Source organism: Alligator mississippiensis, chromosome 9 (assembly GCF_030867095.1).
Source record: "Alligator mississippiensis isolate rAllMis1 chromosome 9, rAllMis1, whole genome shotgun sequence".
Classification (NCBI taxonomy): Eukaryota; Metazoa; Chordata; order Crocodylia; family Alligatoridae; genus Alligator; species Alligator mississippiensis.
In genome coordinates, this window is record NC_081832.1 from 41,198,325 (window position 1) to 41,221,171 (window position 22,847).

General features: G+C 49.9%; 3 protein-coding genes across 11 annotated transcripts in view; all 3 read right to left on the reverse strand.

Moving 5' to 3' along the window:
* Nucleotides 1–22,847, reverse strand: part of LOC102574276 (protocadherin gamma-A4) — a 389,584-nt gene that overhangs the window by 103,394 nt on the left and 263,343 nt on the right. The window contains exon 1 of one of the 9 annotated variants that reach the window (XM_059733353.1): nt 1,450–4,050. The exons of the other annotated variants lie outside the window; for them this stretch is intronic. Within the exon in view, the coding sequence (XP_059589336.1) occupies nt 1,450–3,882 (2,433 nt within the window). The 5' untranslated portion in view covers nt 3,883–4,050. Of the gene's footprint in view, nt 1–1,449; nt 4,051–22,847 lie in introns of those variants that run through there. 9 annotated transcript variants of the gene reach the window in all.
* On the reverse strand, nt 6,080–8,865 carry LOC132252461 (protocadherin gamma-B5-like). The gene has a single exon (XM_059733370.1). It carries the CDS (start codon nt 8,584–8,586, stop codon nt 6,106–6,108), a length of 2,481 nt encoding a protein of 826 aa, XP_059589353.1. The 5' UTR covers nt 8,587–8,865; the 3' UTR covers nt 6,080–6,105.
* LOC132243387 (protocadherin gamma-A7-like) lies at nt 10,804–13,451 on the reverse strand. The gene has a single exon (XM_059713047.1). It carries the CDS (start codon nt 13,261–13,263, stop codon nt 10,804–10,806), a length of 2,460 nt encoding a protein of 819 aa, XP_059569030.1. The 5' UTR covers nt 13,264–13,451.

The following is a 22,847-nucleotide window of genomic DNA, read 5'->3' on the forward strand; positions in this document are numbered from 1 at the left end:
GCAAGGGAGTGAGGTGCCTCACATCACCTCGAGACTGCATGACCAAGTACCAATTCAAAGCCAGGTCCACTGAGGACAGTCTTCAACATGGTACACAGCACCCTCAAGAAACAAGAGCCTTAACCACCCTGACAACATAATTGTCATGTAAATAACAGGGTTTGGGGAACAGATTTCTTTAATGGATTGTTCTGCCCTGGTCAATAAAGGATTTTTTTTTCCTTTATAGATTGCTATGTCATAGATTCCCCCGGGGGGATGAGCGGGGGAGAGACGCTTGCTTAGCACCTCTGCAGCCTTCCCTTGTCTCTCCAAGTGCTCCTGCTCCCCTCCCCGAAGCCAGCCATGCATGGCTTCTAGAATGGGAAGTGTGGAGCTCTGACTCCTTCCATCCTTGGGATCCTACCCTTTCAATCCCTCAACCTCAGCAGGTTGCCATGATGTTGTCTCAAAGTTTCCTTCCAGTTCTGCTCCTAAATAGGGACTTTTCCTCCTGTTACAGAGCAGAGTACGCTGAAGTTCCAAACAACAACACAGAAAGCTCCTCTTCAATTAAGGCACTTTAGGCAAAGGCCTTCCAAACAGAAGTTCTCTGCCCGCCTCATGAGGCTAAGCTCTCCCTCTGTCCCTTAAGGTATTCGGAGAATCTCGTTTCAGTCTGTTCAGCCATGATCCCCAAAACTGTTCAGAGGATCTTGCTCTTCAGACTCGGGTCACTATCCTGCTTCCTTGCTGTTTCATTCGATGTCACTCTTATCTCCCCCAACTTCCCAGGGAGCCTTCCGTGGAAGGCCTCGCAGGTCACTTTGTTTATGTGTCAACAAGGACATTCATATCTCTGCTGCTGCTGAAGATACCTCTGGTCTTTCCTGAATTTAAGATGTTCTAGCACTTAGGACTGGACCCTGCTAACGCTTCTTTCACTCTCTATTTAGATTTAAAGAGAAACTGGGGAATGCAAAATTATATCAACAGACATACATTTCAAAAGAGAAATATTACAATAAAGCCCATAGTTTGTCACAGCATCTGCAAGCCAAGTCAGAAGATGAAATATGTGTGGAGAATACAAAAACTGTGAAACATAAAGACAATTGGCCTTACGCACATAAAAGTACCCAAATCTGCAGAAAACACAAAATTCAGGAAGAATGTTGAAGACAGGCATTCCTTTGCATCTATGGCTTTACTACAGAGGATCTGATCATCAAAGCCTACCTTTCTGGTGTTACTGATTAATAGTAATCAGTAACATAACCCCACAAAAGTTAGACCTTGATGGTCAAATCCCCTCTAGTAAAGCCATAGACTCAAAGGAATGGTGTCCTCAACATTCGTTCCGAATCACACGTAAAAAGGCCTTCCCCTAGTCAAGAAGTTTCAACATATCTACGGCTACTCGCCAAGACCAACTAAGAGAAGTCATAAGGTACAAAAACGTCGGCTCACCTGCAGCGCAGCCTGGTCCGCCTCACACACCTTTGAATCCTTACCCACCGGGGCAGGCTCCTTGCCCTGTCCCGCCGGCGGCCGAGCCAGGGTGCCGGCAGAGCTGGGCGGGCCGAAGCTCCACTGGCTCTTCCTGGAGCCGGCCGTGAGAGACACGTCCTGGGAGTAGGAGTGCAGGAAAGCGCGGACGCCGTCGATGCCCGCGAAGTGCGAGACGGGCACCCCGGCCAGGGCGCCGCCGGCCGAGCCCAGCAGCTGCGCCTGCCGCCAGCGGCGCAGCCGCAGGCCCAGCAGCACGATGAGGAAGGCGAGGAAGAGGCACGACACGGCGGCCACGGCCACCACCAGGTACAAGGTGAGGCTGGCCTGCGCCTCGGCCGCCGGCGCCGCCAGGCTGCCCAGGTCGGCCAGCAGCTCGGGGATGCTGTCGGCCACGGCCACCGTGAGCGTGACGCTGGCCGACAGCGGCGGCTGCCCGTTGTCCCGCACGCCCACCACCAGGCGGTGCTTGAGCGCGTCCCTGTCGCCCAGGGCGCGCGCCGTGCGGATCTCGCCCGTGTGCACGCCCAGCGCGAAGAGCCCCGGCTCGCTGGCCTTGAGCAGCTCGTACGACAGCCAGGCGTTCTGCCCCGCGTCCGCGTCCACCGCCACCACCTTGGTCACCAGGTAGCCCGGCTCGGCCGAGCGCGGCGCCAGCTCCACGCCCGTCGAGCCGTCGCGGGGCGCCGCCGGGTACAGGATCTCGGGCCGGTTGTCGTTCTGGTCCAGCACCAGCAGCGTGACCGAGGCGCTGCTGCGCAGCGGCGGCGACCCGCCGTCCCGCGCCTCCACGGCGAAGCGGATCTCGCGCACCTGCTCGTAGTCCAGGGCGCGCAGCGCATGCACCGCGCCGCTCTCCGCCTGCACCGACAGCCACGACGACAGCGGCGCGCCCTGCAGCTCGCCCTCCGCCAGCCAGTACGTCACCCGGGCGTTGTCGCCCCAGTCCGCGTCGGCCGCCCGCGCGCAGAACACCGAGGCGCCGCGGGCGTTGTTCTCGCTCACCCACACGCTGTAGGCCGCCTGGCTGAAGGCCGGCGCGTTGTCGTTCACGTCCGACACCTGCACGGCGATCGTCGTGGCGGACCACAGCGGCGGCGCCCCGCGGTCCCGGGCCGTGACCGTCACGTTGTAATCCGCCACCTGCTCCCGGTCCAGGTCTCTGGCCGTCACTAAAGTGTAATATTTATCCAAGGATTTCTGCAGCTGGAAGGGGACGTGGTCCGGGATGGAGCACGAGACCTCCCCGTTCAGGCCGGTGTCTCCATCCCGCACGTGTAGCAGAGCCATCGCTGTCCCGGCTGCGGAGTCTTCCGGGACTGGGCTGAACAGTGAAGTAATTTCAATTCTGGGCACATTATCATTCACATCCAGGACGGTCACCAGTACTTTGGCCCTGGCCGAGAGGTCACCAATGTCCTTCGCCTCAACTTCCATTTCATACGCTGCAGTTTCCTCATAGTCCAGGTCTCCTACGAGTGTTATCTCCCCGGTCCCAGGATGCAAGCTGAACACCTGGGAGCCCTGCGCTGAAATTCTTGTAAAGGCGTAGCTCACTTCAGAATTGCTTCCCTCGTCCGGATCAATGGCGCTTATTGAAACGACCGTGGATCCTCTGGGTACGTTTTCCAAAACACTGGCTTTATAGACCGGCTGGGCAAAACGCGGAGCATTGTCATTGGCGTCCACCACCAGAACACGGATTTGAGCAGTGGCAGACTTGGCCGGGTCCCCCCTGTCAGACGCTGTGAGAGTTAGTTGGTGGACAGCGCGCGTCTCCCGGTCTAGAGCCGTTTCCAGAACCAGTTCCGGATATTTAACACCCCCGGGGCCAGATTGCATGTCCAAGGAGAAGTGCTCGTTGCTGCTCAGCCGGTAGCTCTGGACAGAGTTAACTCCCACATCTGGATCTTGCGCCTCCGGCAGTGAAATTCGCGTGCCAACAGCTGTAAGCTCACTAATTTTTAGCTCTAGCTGTTGCTCCTGGAAGCTGGGAGCATGGTCATTGATATCCGGGATCTCAACTTCTACTTCAAAAAGTTTCACTTGGTCCTGAACAAAGAGTTCAAAATTGATGGCACATTTCTCAGCCCGGCCGCACAGCTGCTCCCTGTCTAGCCGCTCCGCCGTGATTAAATGGCCGCTCTTTAAATTCAAAGCGAAATACTGCGTCCTACCTGTGGAGACCACGCGCACGCCGCGCTCAGACAGCGCCTTGGCCTCCAGCCCCAGGTCCTGCGCGATGTTGCCCACGAAAGAGCCTTTCTGCATTTCCTCGGGGATCGAGTAGCGAATCTGCCCGGCCGCAGCGGCCCCGCACACGGTCAGCACCACGCAGCACAGCACGGCTCGCCCTGCGCAGCGCCGCAGCCCTTGTGCTCCGGAACTGGCCATGGCGATCCGGAGGATCCAGTGCCTCTCCGCCGCCGAGCGCTGCTGCTTGGAGATGATCTTGTCCGATGGTTTCTGACAATATCAGGTGCTAATTTTTCAGCCGATTTTCGCGAACAGCCTGCACCGAGATTCAGTCCTGAACGAGTGAAAGTCTGAGCTCTCTGTGCTCCAAGCTGTGCTGCTGCGGCGCTGGGTTAGCTGGATCTCTCGGCGCATTTCTCTCCCCGATTGGTGAACAGCGGCGCTCAGAGTCGCAGCCAATAACTGCAGCGGCTCTAAGAGGAAATGTTAGCGGTGGTTTTTTTTCCGAGAAAAATTATTCATTCACGTTTTCCAGCTTTCTCGGTATGTTGCTCGGGATTTTCAGCTGTACAGACAGAAGCAAGAGCTTCCCGTTTGGTAACTGACTGAATTCGAGAGCCTTAGTGGTTATGTTTATACACATGAATGACATTTTACTATACTGTATATGCTTGATTTTGTCCAGGGTATTCAGGAATATACATCACCGTGCAGTCTCACTGCATTGGGACATTTGTCGCTTGTGCGTTGCTCCATGAGCAGACTGCGAGGTTAACTGGAAATGAGCCTGGTGGTCCCTGGACTAAGCTATAGTTGCTGCAATTTTTTCCACAATTATTACATAGGACAGTTTTCACGGTGGCCATTCTATTCACCATATCCTGTTTCTGTCCTAACGATGGAACATGAATAAACGACTCAAAAGTATTTTTGATGGTTTGGCTCTATCTAACTGGCAATGTATAAAACTTGTTTTGCGAGGGCAGTATTTTTATAGTTTCATAATTTGTAACACAAGGATAGTCTATTGGCTTCCCAAAAATACAGCTGTAAAGGGAAAACATTGCAAATATGTACAGAACGACCAAGCGCGCGGCAAACGAACCTACGTACACATGTAGATGTCATTTTAAGGTGATACAAATGTATGCGAAGGACAATATCATCTGATGTCAGTGCACGCCAATAAGCTTTAGGCACTTTGACCGCCCCGCAAACACCTCCCCGGGGGCAAATACTACAAACCTTCGAGGGTGTTTTAAAATATTGAAAAATAGTCTCCTGGAAAGTACCCTCTTTCCTCTTCAAAAAAAAAAAAATGCCCATCTCTGGGTCACATATAAAATAAAATAAAATAAAATAATCTTTTTCGGTACAAGTCACGGAACAGTTAGGCCTGTATTAAAGGACTTCACCTCAGTATTACAGAGGGTTAGAAACAGGGCTCGCATCATTTGGAAGCCCCAGAATGCTAGCACGTGTTTCTAGGCAGGGAAGACGAAGAAAACTCTAGCTCTCAAAATACTATCTGTATCCAAGTTTACATCGAACAGATGTAATGTTAAAATGTTTACAGTCGCCAAGTTACACTAAACGGATGGCTTCAGTGTAACCAAGGCAGTCTAGTTAGAGGGGGACAGATCGAGGAAAAAGGCTCAAACTATCTGCAATTTATTTCCAAGACAAATCCATCCACTGTAAGATACGTGGCCAATAAAGAGTGCATGAATACGGCTGCAGTGGTTTTATCACCATCGCCTTCAAATGACCCGTTTTCCTCCCTCCTGATTTCTCCAGTATTATATAATGCACTCCTAAATCTTCAGAGAAGGCCCACATTTCTCACATTATGCAAGTAACACGTAACAGGTGGGAGATTAGAGGTAGGAAAACAGCGTGTTTAGAGATTAGTGTTTCCGGTAACCAAGTGACCTCGCAAACAAATATTCTTAAACCTGGGTCTCAAAATGATTTTGAATTCGCAAAATTGTTCTTTCAGTAACAAAGAAAAAAATAGCTTTGAAGCTATTATATATCTGCATAATACCGTTGTGCTAAGGAAGCGCTCGGATATCAGTCGTGGTGTGTGCAATTAATAAAGAAAAGAATAGAAAATAAAAGGACTCATGTTTAAAGCGTTGGACTGACGCAGATTTAATCTGTGTCAGATACTCACTGTGACAGTCAGAGGATCTCTCATTGCCAATGGGCTTCACTATACCCCATGGTAGGGCACAAACTCTATAACCTGCCGGGAATCAAGATCCGAACTGAGGTTTGCTCACAAGACTGATGTGATAAACAACAACAGCAACAAAAAAAGCTAAACTTCCCTCCCATCCCCCCGCACCCCTCTAAAACTTATAACTTAAAATTTTACAAGAACCCCCTACATTCGTTCACAAGCCAGATTTTTAAATCTCATTGCTGCACAGAAGGAGTCTGAAACCACACGCTCACCTCCCGCGCAGTCTCCGTCTCGGCTTGGAAGACGCTACAGCCATTCTCCGTAGGCAACACCCCGGGGCTGGCGCCACACAGGATGCTCCCGGCTGCCGGCACCTGCGGCTTCAGGAGGCCGAGGTCCTCCTTCCCGGCGTCGGAGGACAAACACAGCTGGTAGGAGTAGGGCAAAGTGCCGTCTTCGTAGGTCGGCGGGAACCAGGGGCCGCGCTCGGAAGCAGGGGCCGGGCCCAAGCACGGGAGCAGGCGGGGAGGCCTTGACCCCCGCAGTCTGTCCAGGACGGCCAGGGCGACGGCCAGGAGGAGCAGGAAGGAGACGAGAGCCAGCGCCAGCACCAAGTAGAACTGCAGGGCGGCCGCCGAGTCCGAGGCCCCGGCCGCCTCGGCCTCGGCCAGCTCGGGAAGCGCCTCGCGCGCGCTCTCGGCCACCACCACCTGCAGCGTGGCCGTGGCCGACAGCGGCGGCTGCCCGTTGTCCTTCACCACGGCGAGCAGGCGGTGCCGGGCGCCGTCGCCGTCGGCCAGGGCGCGCGCCGTCCGCACCTCGCCGCTGCGCAGCCCCACCGTGAAGAGCGCCGGCTCGGCCGCCGCCACCAGCTCGTACGACAGCCAGGCGTTGTGGCCCGAGTCCGCGTCCACCGCCACCACCTTGGTCACCAGGCAGCCCGCCGCGGCCGAGCGGGACACCACCTCGACGGCGCCCGGCGCGGGGTACAGGATCTCGGGCGCGTTGTCGTTCCGGTCCAGGATGAACAGGCGCACCGTCACCCTGCTGCTCAGCGCCGGCGACCCGCCGTCTCGCGCCTCCACTTCCACCCGCAGCTCGCGCAGCTGCTCGTAGTCGAAGGAGCGCTGCGCCACCACGGCCCCGCTCTGCGCCTGCACCGACACGTGGGCCCAGGCCGGCGCCCCCGCCGCGCTCCTGTCCCCGCCGCCGCCGCCGCTGCCGCCGCCGGAGCTGACCAGCGAGTAGGTGACTCGGCCGTTGCGGCCCAGGTCGGGGTCCGAGGCTCGCACGCGGAGAAGCGAGGCCCCCGCCGGGTTGTTCTCCGCCACGTAGGCGCTGTACGACGCTTCCTCGAAGAGCGGCGCGTTGTCGTTGACGTCCGAGACCTGCAGCCGGACGGTCTGGGTCGTGGCGAGCGGCGGAGCGCCCTTGTCCGTGGCCGTGACCGTGACGTTGTAGTCGGGGCTGCGCTCTCTGTCCAGGGCGCCGGCCGTCACCAGCTTGTAGTAGTTCTTGGAGGACGACACCAGCTTGAAGGGCAGGTTGTCCGGAATGCGGCAAGTGACTTCGCTGTCGCCTCCACCGTCTCGGTCTCGTGCTTTGATCAGCGCGATCACGGTGCCGGGCTGGGAGTCCTCGGGGACGGGGCTGGACACGGAGGTGAAGGTCACCTCGGGCGCGTTGTCGTTCTCGTCCACAACCTCGATCTCCACTTTGCAGTGGGTCACCAGGCCGCCGCCGTCCTTTGCTTCCACTGCCAAGGTGTAGGCTGCTGTCTCCTCGAAATCCAGCAGCTCCCTCACCGTGATCCTCCCCGTTTCCGCCTCCAGGCTGAATTTCTCTCGGACCTTCCCAGGAACTTTGCTGAACCCGTAGGTGACATGCGCATTGGCGCCCTCGTCGCTGTCCGAGGCGTTCAGCTGGAGCACGAGGGAGCCCGCGGGGGCGCCCTCCCGCACGCGCCCCTTGTAGACGTCCCGGGTGAAGACGGGCGCGTTGTCGTTGGCGTCGGTGACGTTGACCCAGACGCGAGCCGTGCCGGTTCTGGCGGGCTGCCCCCCGTCCACTGCCGTGAGGACCAAGTGCAGCCCGGGCTGCCTTTCCCGATCCAGAGGCTTCTGCAGCACCAGCGCCGCGTACTTGTTGCCGTCCTGGCTCTCCCTGACCTCCAGCACGAAGTTGGCGTTGGAGCTGAGCTGGTAACTCTGCAGGGAGTTGGAGCCCACGTCCGGGTCTTCTGCATTTCCGAGGAGAAAGCGGGCTCCTGGCAGCGTCAATTCATTGATCTCGAGGGTGTTTTTATCTTGTAGGAAGCGCGGCGCGTTGTCATTGATGTCCTGGATGTCGACGTTGATGTGGAAAACGTTCAGTGGATTTTCCACCACGGCTTCGAAAGCGAGAGCGCAGAGCGGGGCCTTGCCGCAGATGTCCTCCCGGTCTATCCGGTCACTCACGTACAGGTTCCCGTTTTCGCCCTTCACCGTGAAATACTGCTTCTCCGAGATGACACGGAGCCTGCGATCGGGCAGTTCTCCCACACTCAGTCCCAAATCCTTGGCGAGATTGCCCACGAGGGAGCCTTTGGGCATTTCCTCGGGGACCGAATAGCGAATCTGCGCCGAGACCACCCCGCAGAGCAGAGCCAGCAAGAAGGGAAAGGACAGTACTTGCCTCCCGGCCTCCCGGCCGCTCTGGCTGTGTCCGGCTTCCATTCCCGTCTCCCGGAGAACGCTGTCCTGCTTCTTTCTTTTCTCCGTGTCGATCGTGTTAGGCTGTAAGAAATCCCAGGTAAACGACAGGAGGCAGAGAACAGGTGAGAGCACTGGGTCCGCGGTCCCTGCTCAGTCTCTGTCCCGAGCGCCTTGCTGTGCTTTCCTCTTCTGGGCGGACCCCGAAGGTCTCTCTGCTTTGCTTGCTTCCTGCTCTGCGCTGTCTGAGCAAGCGCACTGCAGGAGGCTCCAATGGATGTATCGCAGTCTGCAGCGCCGCTCCGTATTGGCCAACAGCGGCACTCGGAGTCGCAGTCGGGGAACTGCAGTGATCTGAGCAGGCGCCGCTGTGGCTTCACTGACAATGGAGCAAAAAGGCAGATTCAGAGTGTATTGACTATTGTCGTGCAGGGTAAAATTTGTGCCTCAGAAAACTAAATGTGAGCTTGAAACACTGCTATTATATGTGTGAAATGCGTAGTTATCGGTTTAGTATTACTCTGAAAATCAGTCTGGTTTTCCTTTTCCTTTGATGTCATGTATCCATAAACATATATAAATTTGTAATTAAGACTATATTTCCAAGATTTTTAACCCTTTGCCTTCCACAGTTACACACAAGCGCGTGTAATCAGGCTTGGTGGCCAAAACTTTTTGGTATGTATGACACATGTTACTCTGAGTTCTACATATTCCATGTTACTCTGAGTTCTACATGTTCCCATTTCCGACTTGAGACTTGTTTTCCATTTAAGTTTCTTTTTTTCTTTCAGAATTATCCGAGTACTCACAGTATCCATAGAGGGCTTAATTCCAATAGGAATGTTTTCCATTTTTGCAAACTGTACTATAATTACAGACAGCTCTTATGTCCTTTATACGATCTCGAATCCGGCATACGGGCACCCGACATTTGAGCTATCCCTGAAAAGTTAAATGCATTGGTATCCGTGACATGGAAGAAATGCTTTTTGAGACAAAGAGTAAACAAAAAGGGAAAAGAGAAGTCAAACATTCCAACTTTAAGGAAAAACTGATCTAACTACACTCACACACCCACGCCACCCTAGCAATATCAAGCGGCCAGTCTTTACTAACAATTATTACGTGCTCAAGGGAACCACACTGCGTGTTGAAAATGACTTACTAGGATGTTTTAGATTCTTAACTCAAATATTACTCCCACAAGGGTAAAGTACCTAATCATGAACATATCATGATTCCTATGTTGCACCTTGTCAATACCAAAATGCTGGAAAAAAGAGGCTCTCACTGCCGCCTCGGTATAAATATACCGTTGTTTACCGTAATGCCATGGATATGGACTGTTCGTATATGTGCCATTCGATAATTTCGGGGAGGCGTATATTTGGACTGATACACCGATCGATACATCGTGTGCTCTAGAAATATTAATTCCTAAAATTATACACAAACTTCTCTGTTTCTATTATGGTCAACTGATCATTCCGCTTGAAGATACCTTTGATTAAAATAGCTAAATCAAAGCGCTTATAGGCGCTAATAGTCATAGCACTTGACAGCTCAGAGCAGGAAAGGGAATGACGTATTCGGTGTAAACTGCACTCTGTACAAGTACCCTCTAAAACCTGAGTCTATTAAAGAAAGCCCTCAAGAGGAGGCCCAAAGGGGACTGGGACACAGAACCCTAGATTAGAGCAACAACTGGGAATTTAATGACCCTTCCAGCACAGGCTGGGGTTAAAGAAAGTCTTGAAATGAATCGTTATTGAAAAACACCAGAAAGAGAATGAGATTTGATGGCTTTTGGCAATATAAACGGAAATATAAACACAGGTTTCCAGGTTCAAGTAACACACTGCTCTCAGAAGTACACTGTTACTATCCAGTAAAAACGGAAATGTAACGACCAAATGATTAGATTCAAGGATCACATTTTAAAAGAATCCCTAGAGTCTAGTCGGAAGGCGAAACTGCGAAATATAAAAACAAGTGGGCTTATAAATATAAAAGCCCCCAAACCTGTATATAACAGTTACAAATAAAAAACACCAGCAACCTTAGACTTTGATGATCAGATTAATGTACCAAAGTTCAACAGATCTGGTACAGTAAAGCCATAGACGCAAAGGAAAGCCAGTCTTTAACGTTCGTTCCGAATCACACATAAAATGGCCTTCCCCTAGTCAAGAAGTTTCAACATATCTACGGCTACTCGCCAAGACCAACTAAGAGAAATCATAAGGTACAAAAACGTCGGCTCACCTGCAGCGCAGCCTGGTCCGCCTCACACATATTTGAGTCCTCAACCACCGGGGCAGGCTCCTTGCCCTGTCCCGCCGGCGGCCGAGCCAGGGTGCCGGCAGAGCTGGGCGGGCCGAAGCTCCACTGGCTCTTCCTGGAGCCGGCCGTGAGAGACACGTCCTGGGAGTAGGAGTGCAGGAAAGCGCGGACGCCGTCGATGCCCGCGAAGTGCGAGACGGGCACCCCGGCCAGGGCGCCGCCGGCCGAGCCCAGCAGCTGCGCCTGCCGCCAGCGGCGCAGCCGCAGGCCCAGCAGCACGATGAGGAAGGCGAGGAAGAGGCACGACACGGCGGCCACGGCCACCACCAGGTACAAGGTGAGGCTGGCCTGCGCCTCGGCCGCCGGCGCCGCCAGGCTGCCCAGGTCGGCCAGCAGCTCGGGGATGCTGTCGGCCACGGCCACCGTGAGCGTGACGCTGGCCGACAGCGGCGGCTGCCCGTTGTCCCGCACGCCCACCACCAGGCGGTGCTTGAGCGCGTCCCTGTCGCCCAGGGCGCGCGCCGTGCGGATCTCGCCCGTGTGCACGCCCAGCGCGAAGAGCCCCGGCTCGCTGGCCTTGAGCAGCTCGTACGACAGCCAGGCGTTCTGCCCCGCGTCCGCGTCCACCGCCACCACCTTGGTCACCAGGTAGCCCGGCTCGGCCGAGCGCGGCGCCAGCTCCACGCCCGTCGAGCCGTCGCGGGGCGCCGCCGGGTACAGGATCTCGGGCCGGTTGTCGTTCTGGTCCAGCACCAGCAGCGTGACCGAGGCGCTGCTGCGCAGCGGCGGCGACCCGCCGTCCCGCGCCTCCACGGCGAAGCGGATCTCGCGCACCTGCTCGTAGTCCAGGGCGCGCAGCGCATGCACCGCGCCGCTCTCCGCCTGCACCGACAGCCACGACGACAGCGGCGCGCCCTGCAGCTCGCCCTCCGCCAGCCAGTACGTCACCCGGGCGTTGTCGCCCCAGTCCGCGTCGGCCGCCCGCGCGCAGAACACCGAGGCGCCGCGGGCGTTGTTCTCGCTCACCCACACGCTGTAGGCCGCCTGGCTGAAGGCCGGCGCGTTGTCGTTCACGTCCGACACCTGCACGGCGATCGTCGTGGCGGACCACAGCGGCGGCGCCCCGCGGTCCCGGGCCGTGACCGTCACGTTGTAATCCGCCACCTGCTCCCGGTCCAGGTCCCTGGCCGTCACCAGGCTGTAGTAGTTGTCCACGGATTTCTGCAGCCGGAAGGGGACGTGGTCCGGGATGGTGCATGTGACGGCGCCGTTCTCTCCGGCGTCCTGGTCCTGCACGATCAAGAGGGCGATCACGGTTCCCGGCGGGGAGTCCTCGGGGACGGAGGTGAGCAGGGAGGTGATCCTGATCTCGGGGACGTTGTCGTTCACGTCGCTGACAGAGATCACGACCTTCGACCTGTCGAAGAGGCCTCCGCCGTCGTGCGCTTGCACCTCCATTTCGTACAAGGAGGCCTCCTCGAAGTCCAGGACCCTCACAACCATGACATCCCCCGTCCTGGAGTCCAGGTGGAAGACTTTGGACGCTTTCTCTGTTATTTTTCTGAAGGAGTATTTTAATTCTTTGTTAACGCCTTCGTCCAGATCCGTGGCTTGAACTGTCAGTATCGTGGAATCCCTCGGAACATTTTCGGAAACATCCACTCTGTAGACAGGCTGACTAAAAACCGGCGCGTTGTCGTTTGCATCGAGAACGATAATTCTGATATGTGCGGTGCCGGAGCGGACCGGATCTCCGCCGTCAGTGGCGGTGAGGACGAGGTCGTGAGTCGCCTGTTCTTCCCGGTCTAGAGCGCTTTCCAGCACCAGTTCTGCGTATTTATCTCCGTCAGATCCAGCCTGTACAGCTAAAGAGAAATGTTTATCATTGTTGAGCCGGTAGGTCTGAAGAGAATTAATCCCCAAATCTGGATCGTGAGCCTCATGAAGGGGAAACCGGGATCTCGGTGCTGTTGTCTCACTAACTTGAAACTCCAACTCCTCTTCCTGAAAGTTGGGAGCGTTGTCGTTTATGTCTCTGATTTCGACTTCCACTCCATACATCTTCATTTCATGCTCCACTATAACCTCGCAGTTCAGCAGACACTTCTCAGCCCGGCCGCACAGCTGCTCCCTGTCTAGCCGCTCCGCCGTGATTAAATGGCCGCTCTTTACATTCAAAGCGAAATACTGCGTCCTACCTCTGGAAATCACGCGCACGCCGCGCTCTGACAGCGCCTTGGCCTCCAGTCCCAGGTCCTGCGCGATGTTCCCCACGAAAGAGCCTTTCTGCATTTCCTCGGGGATCGAGTAGCGAATCTGCCCGGCCGCAGCGGCCCCGCACACGGCCAGCACCACGCAGCACAGCACGGCTCGCCCTGCGCAGCGCCGCAGCCCTTGTGCTCCGGAACTGGCCATGGCGATCCGGAGGATCCAGTGCCTCTCCGCCGCCGAGCGCTGCTGCTTGGAGATGATCTTGTCCGATGGTTTCTGACAATATCAGGTGCTAATTTTTCAGCCGATTTTCGCGAATAGCTTGCACCGAGAGTCAGTCCTGAGCAAGTGAAAGTCTGAGCTCTCTGTGCTCCGAGCTGTGCGGGGCGGTGCTGGGCTGGCTGGATCTCTCGGCGCTTTTCTCTCCCTGATTGGTGAACAGCGGCGCTCAGAGTCTTAACCAATAACTGCAGCAGCTCCGGGATGAAATTTTAGACCCATATTGGTCATTGATTTTTCTAATTGTAAGTACGTCTCCTTCAGCTTTTCCTGGCATGTATGAGTTTTATATGTATGCCAGAGGAGTGAAGTACACTGCTGGGGTAATACGTAACCCCTTGTTTTGTTTAAGTAACTCTTCTATTTTTATGAAGGTTAATGAGCAGTCCAGAGCAGCGGGGCTGGATCCAGTGATCTCACCAGGTCCCTTCCAGCCCTAAACTTCTGTGAATTCTGTGTATCTCTGAAGTACAGGCATCTAATGGTTCGTATATGTAACATACAATCAAGACTCTTCTATAACTGGTGCAGGTGTTGTTATGTGTTTGCATCCAGGAGTCCATCTGAGCCTGCTTTTTAAATGCTATGTTGTAACATCGGCAGACAAGATTCCTTGGGTGAATTTGATATCTTTTATTAGACCAACCCAAATAGTTGGAGAATAGTTATTAAGCAAGCTTTCGAGTTCAAAAACCCTTCCTCAGGCTAAGGAAGTTTCAGCAGTTGGTGTGTGCTCTTCCTGGATGGAATGAAAAGTAAAGAAGCCAGGGGCTGGGCTGGAGAGTCAGTTGCCAGGCAGATTATAATGTATCAAAAATCCAATGTCTATGTTTAGTCCATGATCTCTAGTATCCAGGAGGTTGATGAAATGGAGCTCATAGGCTCGTCTCTGGGAAGTGCTGTGTAAGTTTCCCTTGAGGATCAGGACTGAGAGATTGGAGAGTGAGTGGCCCTCCTGTGAGACATGTGCCCCCACCGGTAATTGGGTATTTCTGTCTTTGATAGATTTCCGGTGTGCATTCATTCTGGTGCGCAGTTGTTGTTTGCTCTCTCCTACGTATTTTCCATCAGGGCATTTGGTGCATTGGGTGAGATATATTACATTTCTGGAGGTGCAGCTGTAAGATCCAGGAAGGCTTATAGCTCTGTTGTGGGGTGTAGTAATAGTGGGGGTGGTGGAGATGTGTTGGCATGTTTTGCATTTCTTGTCATGGCACAGTCTGGATCCTTTTGGTGTGTTCTGGGCTTGAGGAAATTTGCTTCTGGTGATGCTTGTTTGAAGGCTAGGATGGGTGGCTCTGGGAAGATCTTTTAAAGATGTAACATCCTCTTTTATCAGCTCTACTCCTGTTTAGTAAGTCTGTAGCACGAAGTAACATTCTGTCTACATTTCAATGTGTCTGACTTGGTGAAATCTGTCACTAATTCATAATATTCCTTACCAGGTCAATGGATAAGATAGTAACAAAGGAAGATATATTGGTGTTATCTAGTATCAGGTGCTGACAAATTGACAAATTGATAAATTGACAAATTGACAAATAACGTGTATTCTGTATATTTTCCATTTACCATCACTTTTATAGCATACAGTAAAATAGGAGGAAATATGTGATGCATGCAGATAACTGAAAGCTTCATTGATTTCAGTCAGACTATGAGAGTCTCCAATACAAAGATGAAAACAAAAAAAGTGAGAAATAGAATTCGAAAAGTGAAAGGAAACTGCATCTTAGGTGTGAACAGATTCAAAGAGGCTTTGAGCACAGCAAGAGCAAGGTAGTTTTTGACAAACTGAAAAAGATAAGCAAGATGTATCAGGCAAGAACAATTGCAATAGAAGGCAAAAATGGTGGCTTGCTTACTGAAAACAGTAATACAGCAATACACAAAAGATGGGTGGAATATGCAAAAGAACTGCATAATCACAATATCAAAAGAGATCTGGAAGTAGTAACGGAACTAGAGAAAGGACGACCTAGAAGTATAAAAGAAGATGATAGCAGCTTAGACATCACAAGAGAAGAGTAGATAGACAAAGCTTGCAGAAGCATGAAAAATGGAAAAGCCACTGACCTGGACAATATACCTGTAGAACTATTAAAAACCAGAAACAAGACAATTAAAATACTGTACAAAATCTGCAGTATGTTATAGAAAAGAAAAACCTCACCAATAGAGTGGACAAAATCAGTAATTATCCCTGTCCCAAAGAAGGGGAATCTACACCAGTGTACTAACTACTGTACCACTGGGCTCATTAGTCATCCAGGTAAGGTGCTTCTTAGAATAATACTAAATAGGCTCAAGGCACAAATAGAGACTGTATTAGCAGATGAACAACCTGGCTTGGGACTCGGAAGGAGCACCACCAAATAGATCTTCAACCTACAAATTATGTGTGAAAAGTACCCTGCCCACCAAAAAAACTCCATCATAATTTCTTAGATTTTCAAAAAAGCTTTTGACAAGGTGCAGTGAAAAGCACATTGTCTGCCAATGAATAAGCATAACATCAGTCCCAGATTGATGTGTCTTACTGTATAGAAGAACTCTAGAACAATACAAATCATAGAACCATAGAAATTAAGGGCTTGGAAGGGATCTTGAAAGATCATCAAGTCCACCGCCCTCCTCGGGCCCCCCCTCCGGGGCAGGAATACTGCTGACATCAAATGCTTCCAGAACGGTGTCTGTCTATTCTCCTTTTGAAGACTTCCAAAGTTGGGGACTCCACCGTCTCCCTTGGAAGTCTATTCCAGGTTGTGGTCACCCTTACCATAAAGAAGTTCTTCCTTACATCCAGCCTGAAACCATCCTCTAACAGTTTATAGCCATTGCTTCTTGTCTTCCCTAGTAAGCAGTTTTTGTCCCTGCTCCTTATATCCACCACTTAAGATGGCCACAAAGTCCTGCCTCAGTCTTCTCTTCTCCAGGCTGAACAGTTTCAGATCCCTTAGTCTTTCCTCATAAGCTTTGTCTTCCACGCTCTTAATCATTCTTGTGGCCCTTCTCTGGACCCTTTCAAGATTTTCCACATCTTTTTTTTGAAGTGCAGCACCCAGAACTGGACACAATACCTAGCTCAGGTCTCATCAGCACCAACTAGACAGCAAGTATCACTTCCTTAGCCCTGTTTGTGTCAGATTGGCTAGTACATCTCAGTATGCTAATAGCTCTGTTGACTACAGCATCACACTGGTGGCTCATGTTCATTCTCTGGTGAGCCATAACCTTGAGGTTTCTTTCAGCCATTGTGGTGGCCAGGACATCTCCTCCTAACCTATATTCATGTAGCTGGTTACTTTGCCCCAGATGAAGCACTCTGTAACAGCCAGAACCAGAGGGATTAATAAGCAATACATATGTGCTTCTTGGAGGCATTTGGTATTTTGCCTAAGCAGGTAATATTAGTTAATATAAGGCTTGTAAGTTTGTAAACTGCCAATGTAACTTGTCTGTCATAAGTTTAACTAAAATGATTAAATTAACTGTTCATGGAACTGACTGGGCCCCATAGGCAAAGCTGTAGCTGTAAGATTAGGAGAACCAATGTTTTCTTGCTCAGGGTTCAGCCTTGATGATAAAACTGGACCTAACTGCCTGGCACACCCAACACATTCCAGGAAAGCAAGTCCCAAGAAAGCATATTCAAATGAAACCTAAAAGAGGTTGGAGCTTAGGCAAAGCAATGTCAATTTCAAACCTAAAGGTGCTGCATCATAATTTGCTTAATGGATAAACCCAAGTCTGGGTAGTAACCTTTTATGATAATTGTTAATACCTTTCAATCCCATAGGGTAAAAGCTATAGGGCAACATTGTGAGTGGCTCTGAAGCCAACACATTAGCATAAGACTAGGTATAAAAAGCACATGCATCAGGTAACCAAAAGGAAGGAGAGAACAGAACGGTCATTTCTGTTCCATGCCCGGACCCCAGACTCCTGGTGTGAGTGAGGATCAGATCCTGATCAAGGGAGCTTTCCTGGTAATCCTCTGACAGTGTCGATCGGGGACACCTGACTTCACTGGAATCACTTGACGTGTACCTGGCATTGAGGGACTATCAATAAGTTACCAACCCATGTCTGTCTATCTGTTGTTTTGAACAGCCCAGTGGCTAATACCCTTGCAGTGCCCAGTTGGCTTGCAACAGAATTGATCCATCTATCTGTTGTTATTATCTGCTGTTATTATTTATTAGTAGCTCTTTAACACTGCATTGTCTGCTTATTGCATTTATCTTTCTGTTAACTGTTGTGTGTGTGTGTGTAAGTTATAAGAAATTTGCCTTTATTTCACTCCCAACTTTGCCTCCTTGATCCGAAACTGAATCAAACAGCCCAGCTGGCCTGTGATAAAATTGATATACTCATTGTGCCCAACTGGCCTGTGACAGCACTCTGCATTTATCTTTGTTTAACTGCATCTGGTTCTACTCTGCCCATCCTTCCAGCTTGTCCAGGTCTACTTGGATCTGTATCCTATCCCCTAGCATGACTGCTTTCCCCCATAACTTAGTATTGTCTGCAAACTTGACCAGCATGCTTTCCACAAAGTGGAATATTGCTTGACAACAACATTGTGGAGTGGTTTGCAATATCTGTAGGAGTATGCCAAAGCTGTCTTCTCTCACCATGCTTATTTAATTTATATCTGGAACAAATCATGACATATGCCTTAGATAACTTCTCTCAAACAGTGTCAGTTGGAGGGCAAGAAATTAACATCTTTCGTTTTGCTGATGACATTGATCTAATAGTTAGAACTGCAGAAGAGCTTAAGGAAATAACAGAAAGGCTACACAAGGCTGCAAAGAGATATGGAATAGAAATTAGTATGGAGAAGAGCAAAATAATGATAATATCGGCCAGTAGGAATTATGATGAATCAGTAAAAATGGGTAATGAGAAGCTAGAAAAAGTAACACACTTTAAACACCATGATGCAACTATCACAGAAGATGCTACATCCAAAAAGGAAGTAAAAACAAGAGTAGCTGTCACCATTGGATAACTAGCAAAGCTGATGAAAATCTGGACTAGTAGCAACATCACAATGAAAATGAAATTTCAACATGTCTTTATAGCTGCAAGACTGAAACATTCACTAGGGTACTGGGAAGACAAATTGTAACTGCTGAAATGTGGTAGTTTAGAAGATTTCTATGCATACCCTACACTGCACACAGAACAAATGAATCTATGAAAGATCAAATTGGAGAAGAAGTCTGTAAATATGAACGGTTACTTGAAATCATAAGAAATATGAAGCGGTTTGGACATGTAAGAAGAAGGCCCAGCACCCTTACCAACACCATCCTGTAAGGTGCTGTAGATAGATGAAGAAGAAAAGGAAAACCTAGAAGAAGTTGAAGCACCAACGTCAAAGACTGGCTGGGATTAAAACTGGCTGATTGTACAAGGACTGCAAAAGACCAGGAAAAATGAAGAAAGTTATTACTACATCAAAGGTGCCCCAACAGTTCTTGTGGTCTCAGACTGACTTGACTTGAAAATAAGAGGCCTCCATGAACATTTTAATTGAAGTGGAGAGTATATGCCATCACTATATTTGTACTGTGAAAAAGAATATTTTTATATTGATATATATTTGTACACCAACTCAGCACAGCACATAGATACAAATCTGTACCAGGTCTGCCACAATGATATTCATTTGATAACTTACAGAGACACATTATTAATGTAAGGATTACTTTAGGATACATTTTTAATCACCTCACTTACACTTTGCTCACTATTTCATTTCTTTCTGGACACCTTCTAACATTGCAAACTTCTGAGCAACTTCAAAATATGACTTCATGAAATCTCTTGTGATGAAATATGTACTTTCTCCTTCCCAGTGTGAAATATACTCTTTTCTCTAGCTTACAATATTTAACTTGGCCTCAGTAGTTAATGCTGTAAGGACAACTCTAGAGGTTGACACCTCCAGATGTTAGAAGACTGTAAGAATCAATAGGTATTGAAAGGAGAGTCTTGCATTCCCATTGGGATCCTGCACTTGTTCCTAAGTTTGGAAAAATCAGAAAGAGCTTTCAAAAAAGTAACATTTGTACACAGAATCGTTAGAGGTTTGAATTAAGAATGTTGAGGCCTATGATTCCTGAAGTCATGGCAGCTCTAACATCTCAATGAAAGAGAGAAAAATGGATCTGCAATATTTTTAAATCTGCCACATTTTTGTTAATTAATTTCTGTGTAAATATTGTTATGAATCCAGAATTTACACCTGTGTTGGTCAAGGTTTTATCATAATTTACAAGGGATAAACTGCATAACTACATCATGGTTCTGCCACTGGTGAGTACTAAATGAATCAAATATTTATTCTAAAAACATTGATGTTACATTGCACCAACAATCAAGCTAGAAAAGTCACACGAAAGGGGCAAAGAATAGGAGTTTTCTTTTACATTTGTGCTTGTAACACATATCCACAATCTCCAAGAACTTTAAATAACGTACTGTTTGCCCAAATAAGAGCACCGAGAAGGAGCAAAGGAAACATATACATTAAAGAGATCTTTCCACATCTTTATCTTTAGGGGGTAAATAAAATTTTCTGGATGCGGCAAATATTCCAGGATCAAGTTTTGAAAGGAGAGGAAAGATGCTCTGCTTGGAACAAAACAAAGGACTTGCAGGAAAGACAAAGGATAGGGACTTGCATGTTTGAGAAATAACCTGGGTTCTGCCAGTTATTTCCATTGTGATTGCCAGCAGAGTACTTAATCTCAAAGGGCACAGACAGAAGTGACAATGTTTGCTTGATCTGGCCACAGAAAGCGTTCTATAGCCATGACAAGGGTGACAGTCAGGAGGTGTGGCTGCCCTGAAGTTCATTGCTGCAGACAGCTTAAAAAATGGCCATTCGGGTGAAAATCTGAACCCACATTATATGAGGGGTCAGATGAAGATGTTTCAAAAGATAGCATCTTTTGTAACTTCTGTCTGCTTTGCCTCCCAGCCTGTTGCTGTTCTTGGAATGGGAGGATGGAAAGGGAGTGGAGAGATCCATAGAGGTTAGGGGCTGGATGTGACCTTATGAGATCATCAGGTCCAGCTCCCCTGCTCTAGGCAAGAAAAACTGCTGGGGTCATATGACCCCCAGCAAGGTGTGTGTCCAATAAGCTTTTGAAGATCTCCAGGGTAGGTGACTGTACCACCTCTGGAGGCAGTCTGTTCCAGACTCTGGACACTCGAACTGTAAAGAACTTTGTCCTTATATTCAATCTGAAGTGATCTTCTAGCAGTTTATGTCCATTATTCCTTGTCTTCCCTGGGTACCTTGCAGATGCTCTATCAGCCCCTGATGTCTGCTGGTTATATACTTACAGGCTGCCACGAAGTCCCCCCCTAAGTCTTTTCTTCTCCAGGCTGAACAGTCCCATGTCCCTCAGCCTCTCCTCATATGGCCTGTTCTCCAGACCCCTAATCATTTGGATGGTTCTCCTTTGGACTCTTTCAAACTTCTTCACATTATGTTTGAAGTGTGGTGCCCAGAACTGGATGCAGTACTCCAGCTGCAACCTCACCAGTGCTGAGTAGAATGGGAGGATGACATCCTTAGTCTTGCTTGAGATGTATTGGTTGATGCGTGCCAGTGTGTTGTTCATTCTGCTGACTATAGCATCCCATTGGTAACTCATATTCATTCCGTGGTTGATCATGATCCCCAGGTCTCTTTCAGTTGTGATGCTAGCTAGTGTAGCACCACTGAGCCTGTAAGTACGTTACAGATTATTTCTCCCCAGATGGAGCACTTTACATTTCTCAGTGTTAAACATCATCAGGTTTTGATACGCGCACCTTACAATCCTGTCCAGGTCAGCCTGTCTCCTCAGTCTGTCCTCCAGTGTGACTTCACTCTCCAATAACTTGACGTCAACCATAAACTTTGCCACTACTCTTTTCACACCAGTATCCAAATCATTGATGAATATGTTGAAAAGCACTGGTGTCAGTACTGAACCCTGAGGGACACTACTGGTCACTTCTTGCCATGCCAACTCAGTTCCATCTATTAACACTCTCTGGGTCCAACCTTGGAGCCAGTATCCTAGACACTGGAACGTTAAGTTGTTGAGGCTGCAATTTCTCAATTTTTCCATGAGGACATCATGGAAGACCAAGTCAAAGGCCTTTTAAAAATCCGAGTATATGACATAAGCTTCATCTTCCTTATCTAGGTGGTGAGTTACCTGATCATAAAAGAAGATGAGATTGGTCAGACATGACCTGCCTGCAACAAAGCCATATTGGCTATCTTCTAGGATATTGCCTTCTCTTAGCTGATCACTGATGAATTGTTTGATACATTTTTCCAGGTCAGACTGATTGGCCTATAGTTTCCTGGGTCCTCTTTCCTTCCTATCATTGGCCTTCTTCCAGTCTTCTGGGACCTCTCCTGAGTGCCACAAGTTCTCAAATAGCTTTGCCATTGGTTGCATGATGATGTCAGCCAGTTCGTTCAGCACTCTCAGGTGCCGTTCATCCAGTCCTGCTGACTTGTAGATATCCAGCCCCTCTAGACATTCCCTCACAAGATCTTCATTGATTATAGGTGGGTGATCACCCCCTTGTTATCCATCCTGCATCCTGTCAGGCAAGCTAACACCCTTAACCTGGTGGAATACTGATGCAAAGTATTCATTTAGGAGTTTGGTTTTCTCCTGAGTGTCAGTTATCTGCTGTCCCATTGCATTCAGCAGAGGTCTTATGTTTTCCTTATTTTTCTCCTGCTTCCTATGTATCTAAAGAAGGACTTCTTACTGTCCTTGATTTCTGTTGCCAGTTTGAATTCTGTTTCCGCCTTTGCTTTTCTAATCTGCTCCCTACAGTTATGGGCCATTCCTGTGTAGTTTTCCTTGGGGGTAACTGCCAGCTTCCATCTCTTATAAGCTTCTCTTTCTCTTTTCAGGAGAGTTTGGTTTAGGGTTTTTTCAGCACCTACTGGTAGGTGGGACAGGTCTACTGGAGTGCCCCTGAGATGGAGGCCTCCAATTCACCCACATCCTCCGGCACTGACTGGGGAACCCCTGAAACAAGCTCCCCCTGCTCCCTTCCCCCCCTCTCAAGAAGACAGTCAGGAGGAGCAGGAAGGAGATGAGAGCTGGCACCAATACCAAGTAGTAGTTCTTGGATGACAAGACAAGTTTAAGGGGCAGGTTATCCAGAATGTGGCAGGCCACCTCTCCATTTTCCCCACCATCTGGATTAATTGACATGGATCAGTGCAATCATGGTCCTAAGTGGAGAGTCCTCATGGATGGGGGTAAAAATGGAGGTGAGAGGCACCTCAAGTGCATTGTCATTCTTGTCCAGAACCTCAATATCCACTTTGCACTGAGTCACCAGGCCACCACTGTTCTTTGCCTAAGGATACACTGCTAAGGTGTAGGCTGCTGTATCCTCAAAGTCCAAGGGCTTTCTCACCATGATCTTCCCTGTTTCTGCCTCCAGGCTGAATTTCTGGACCC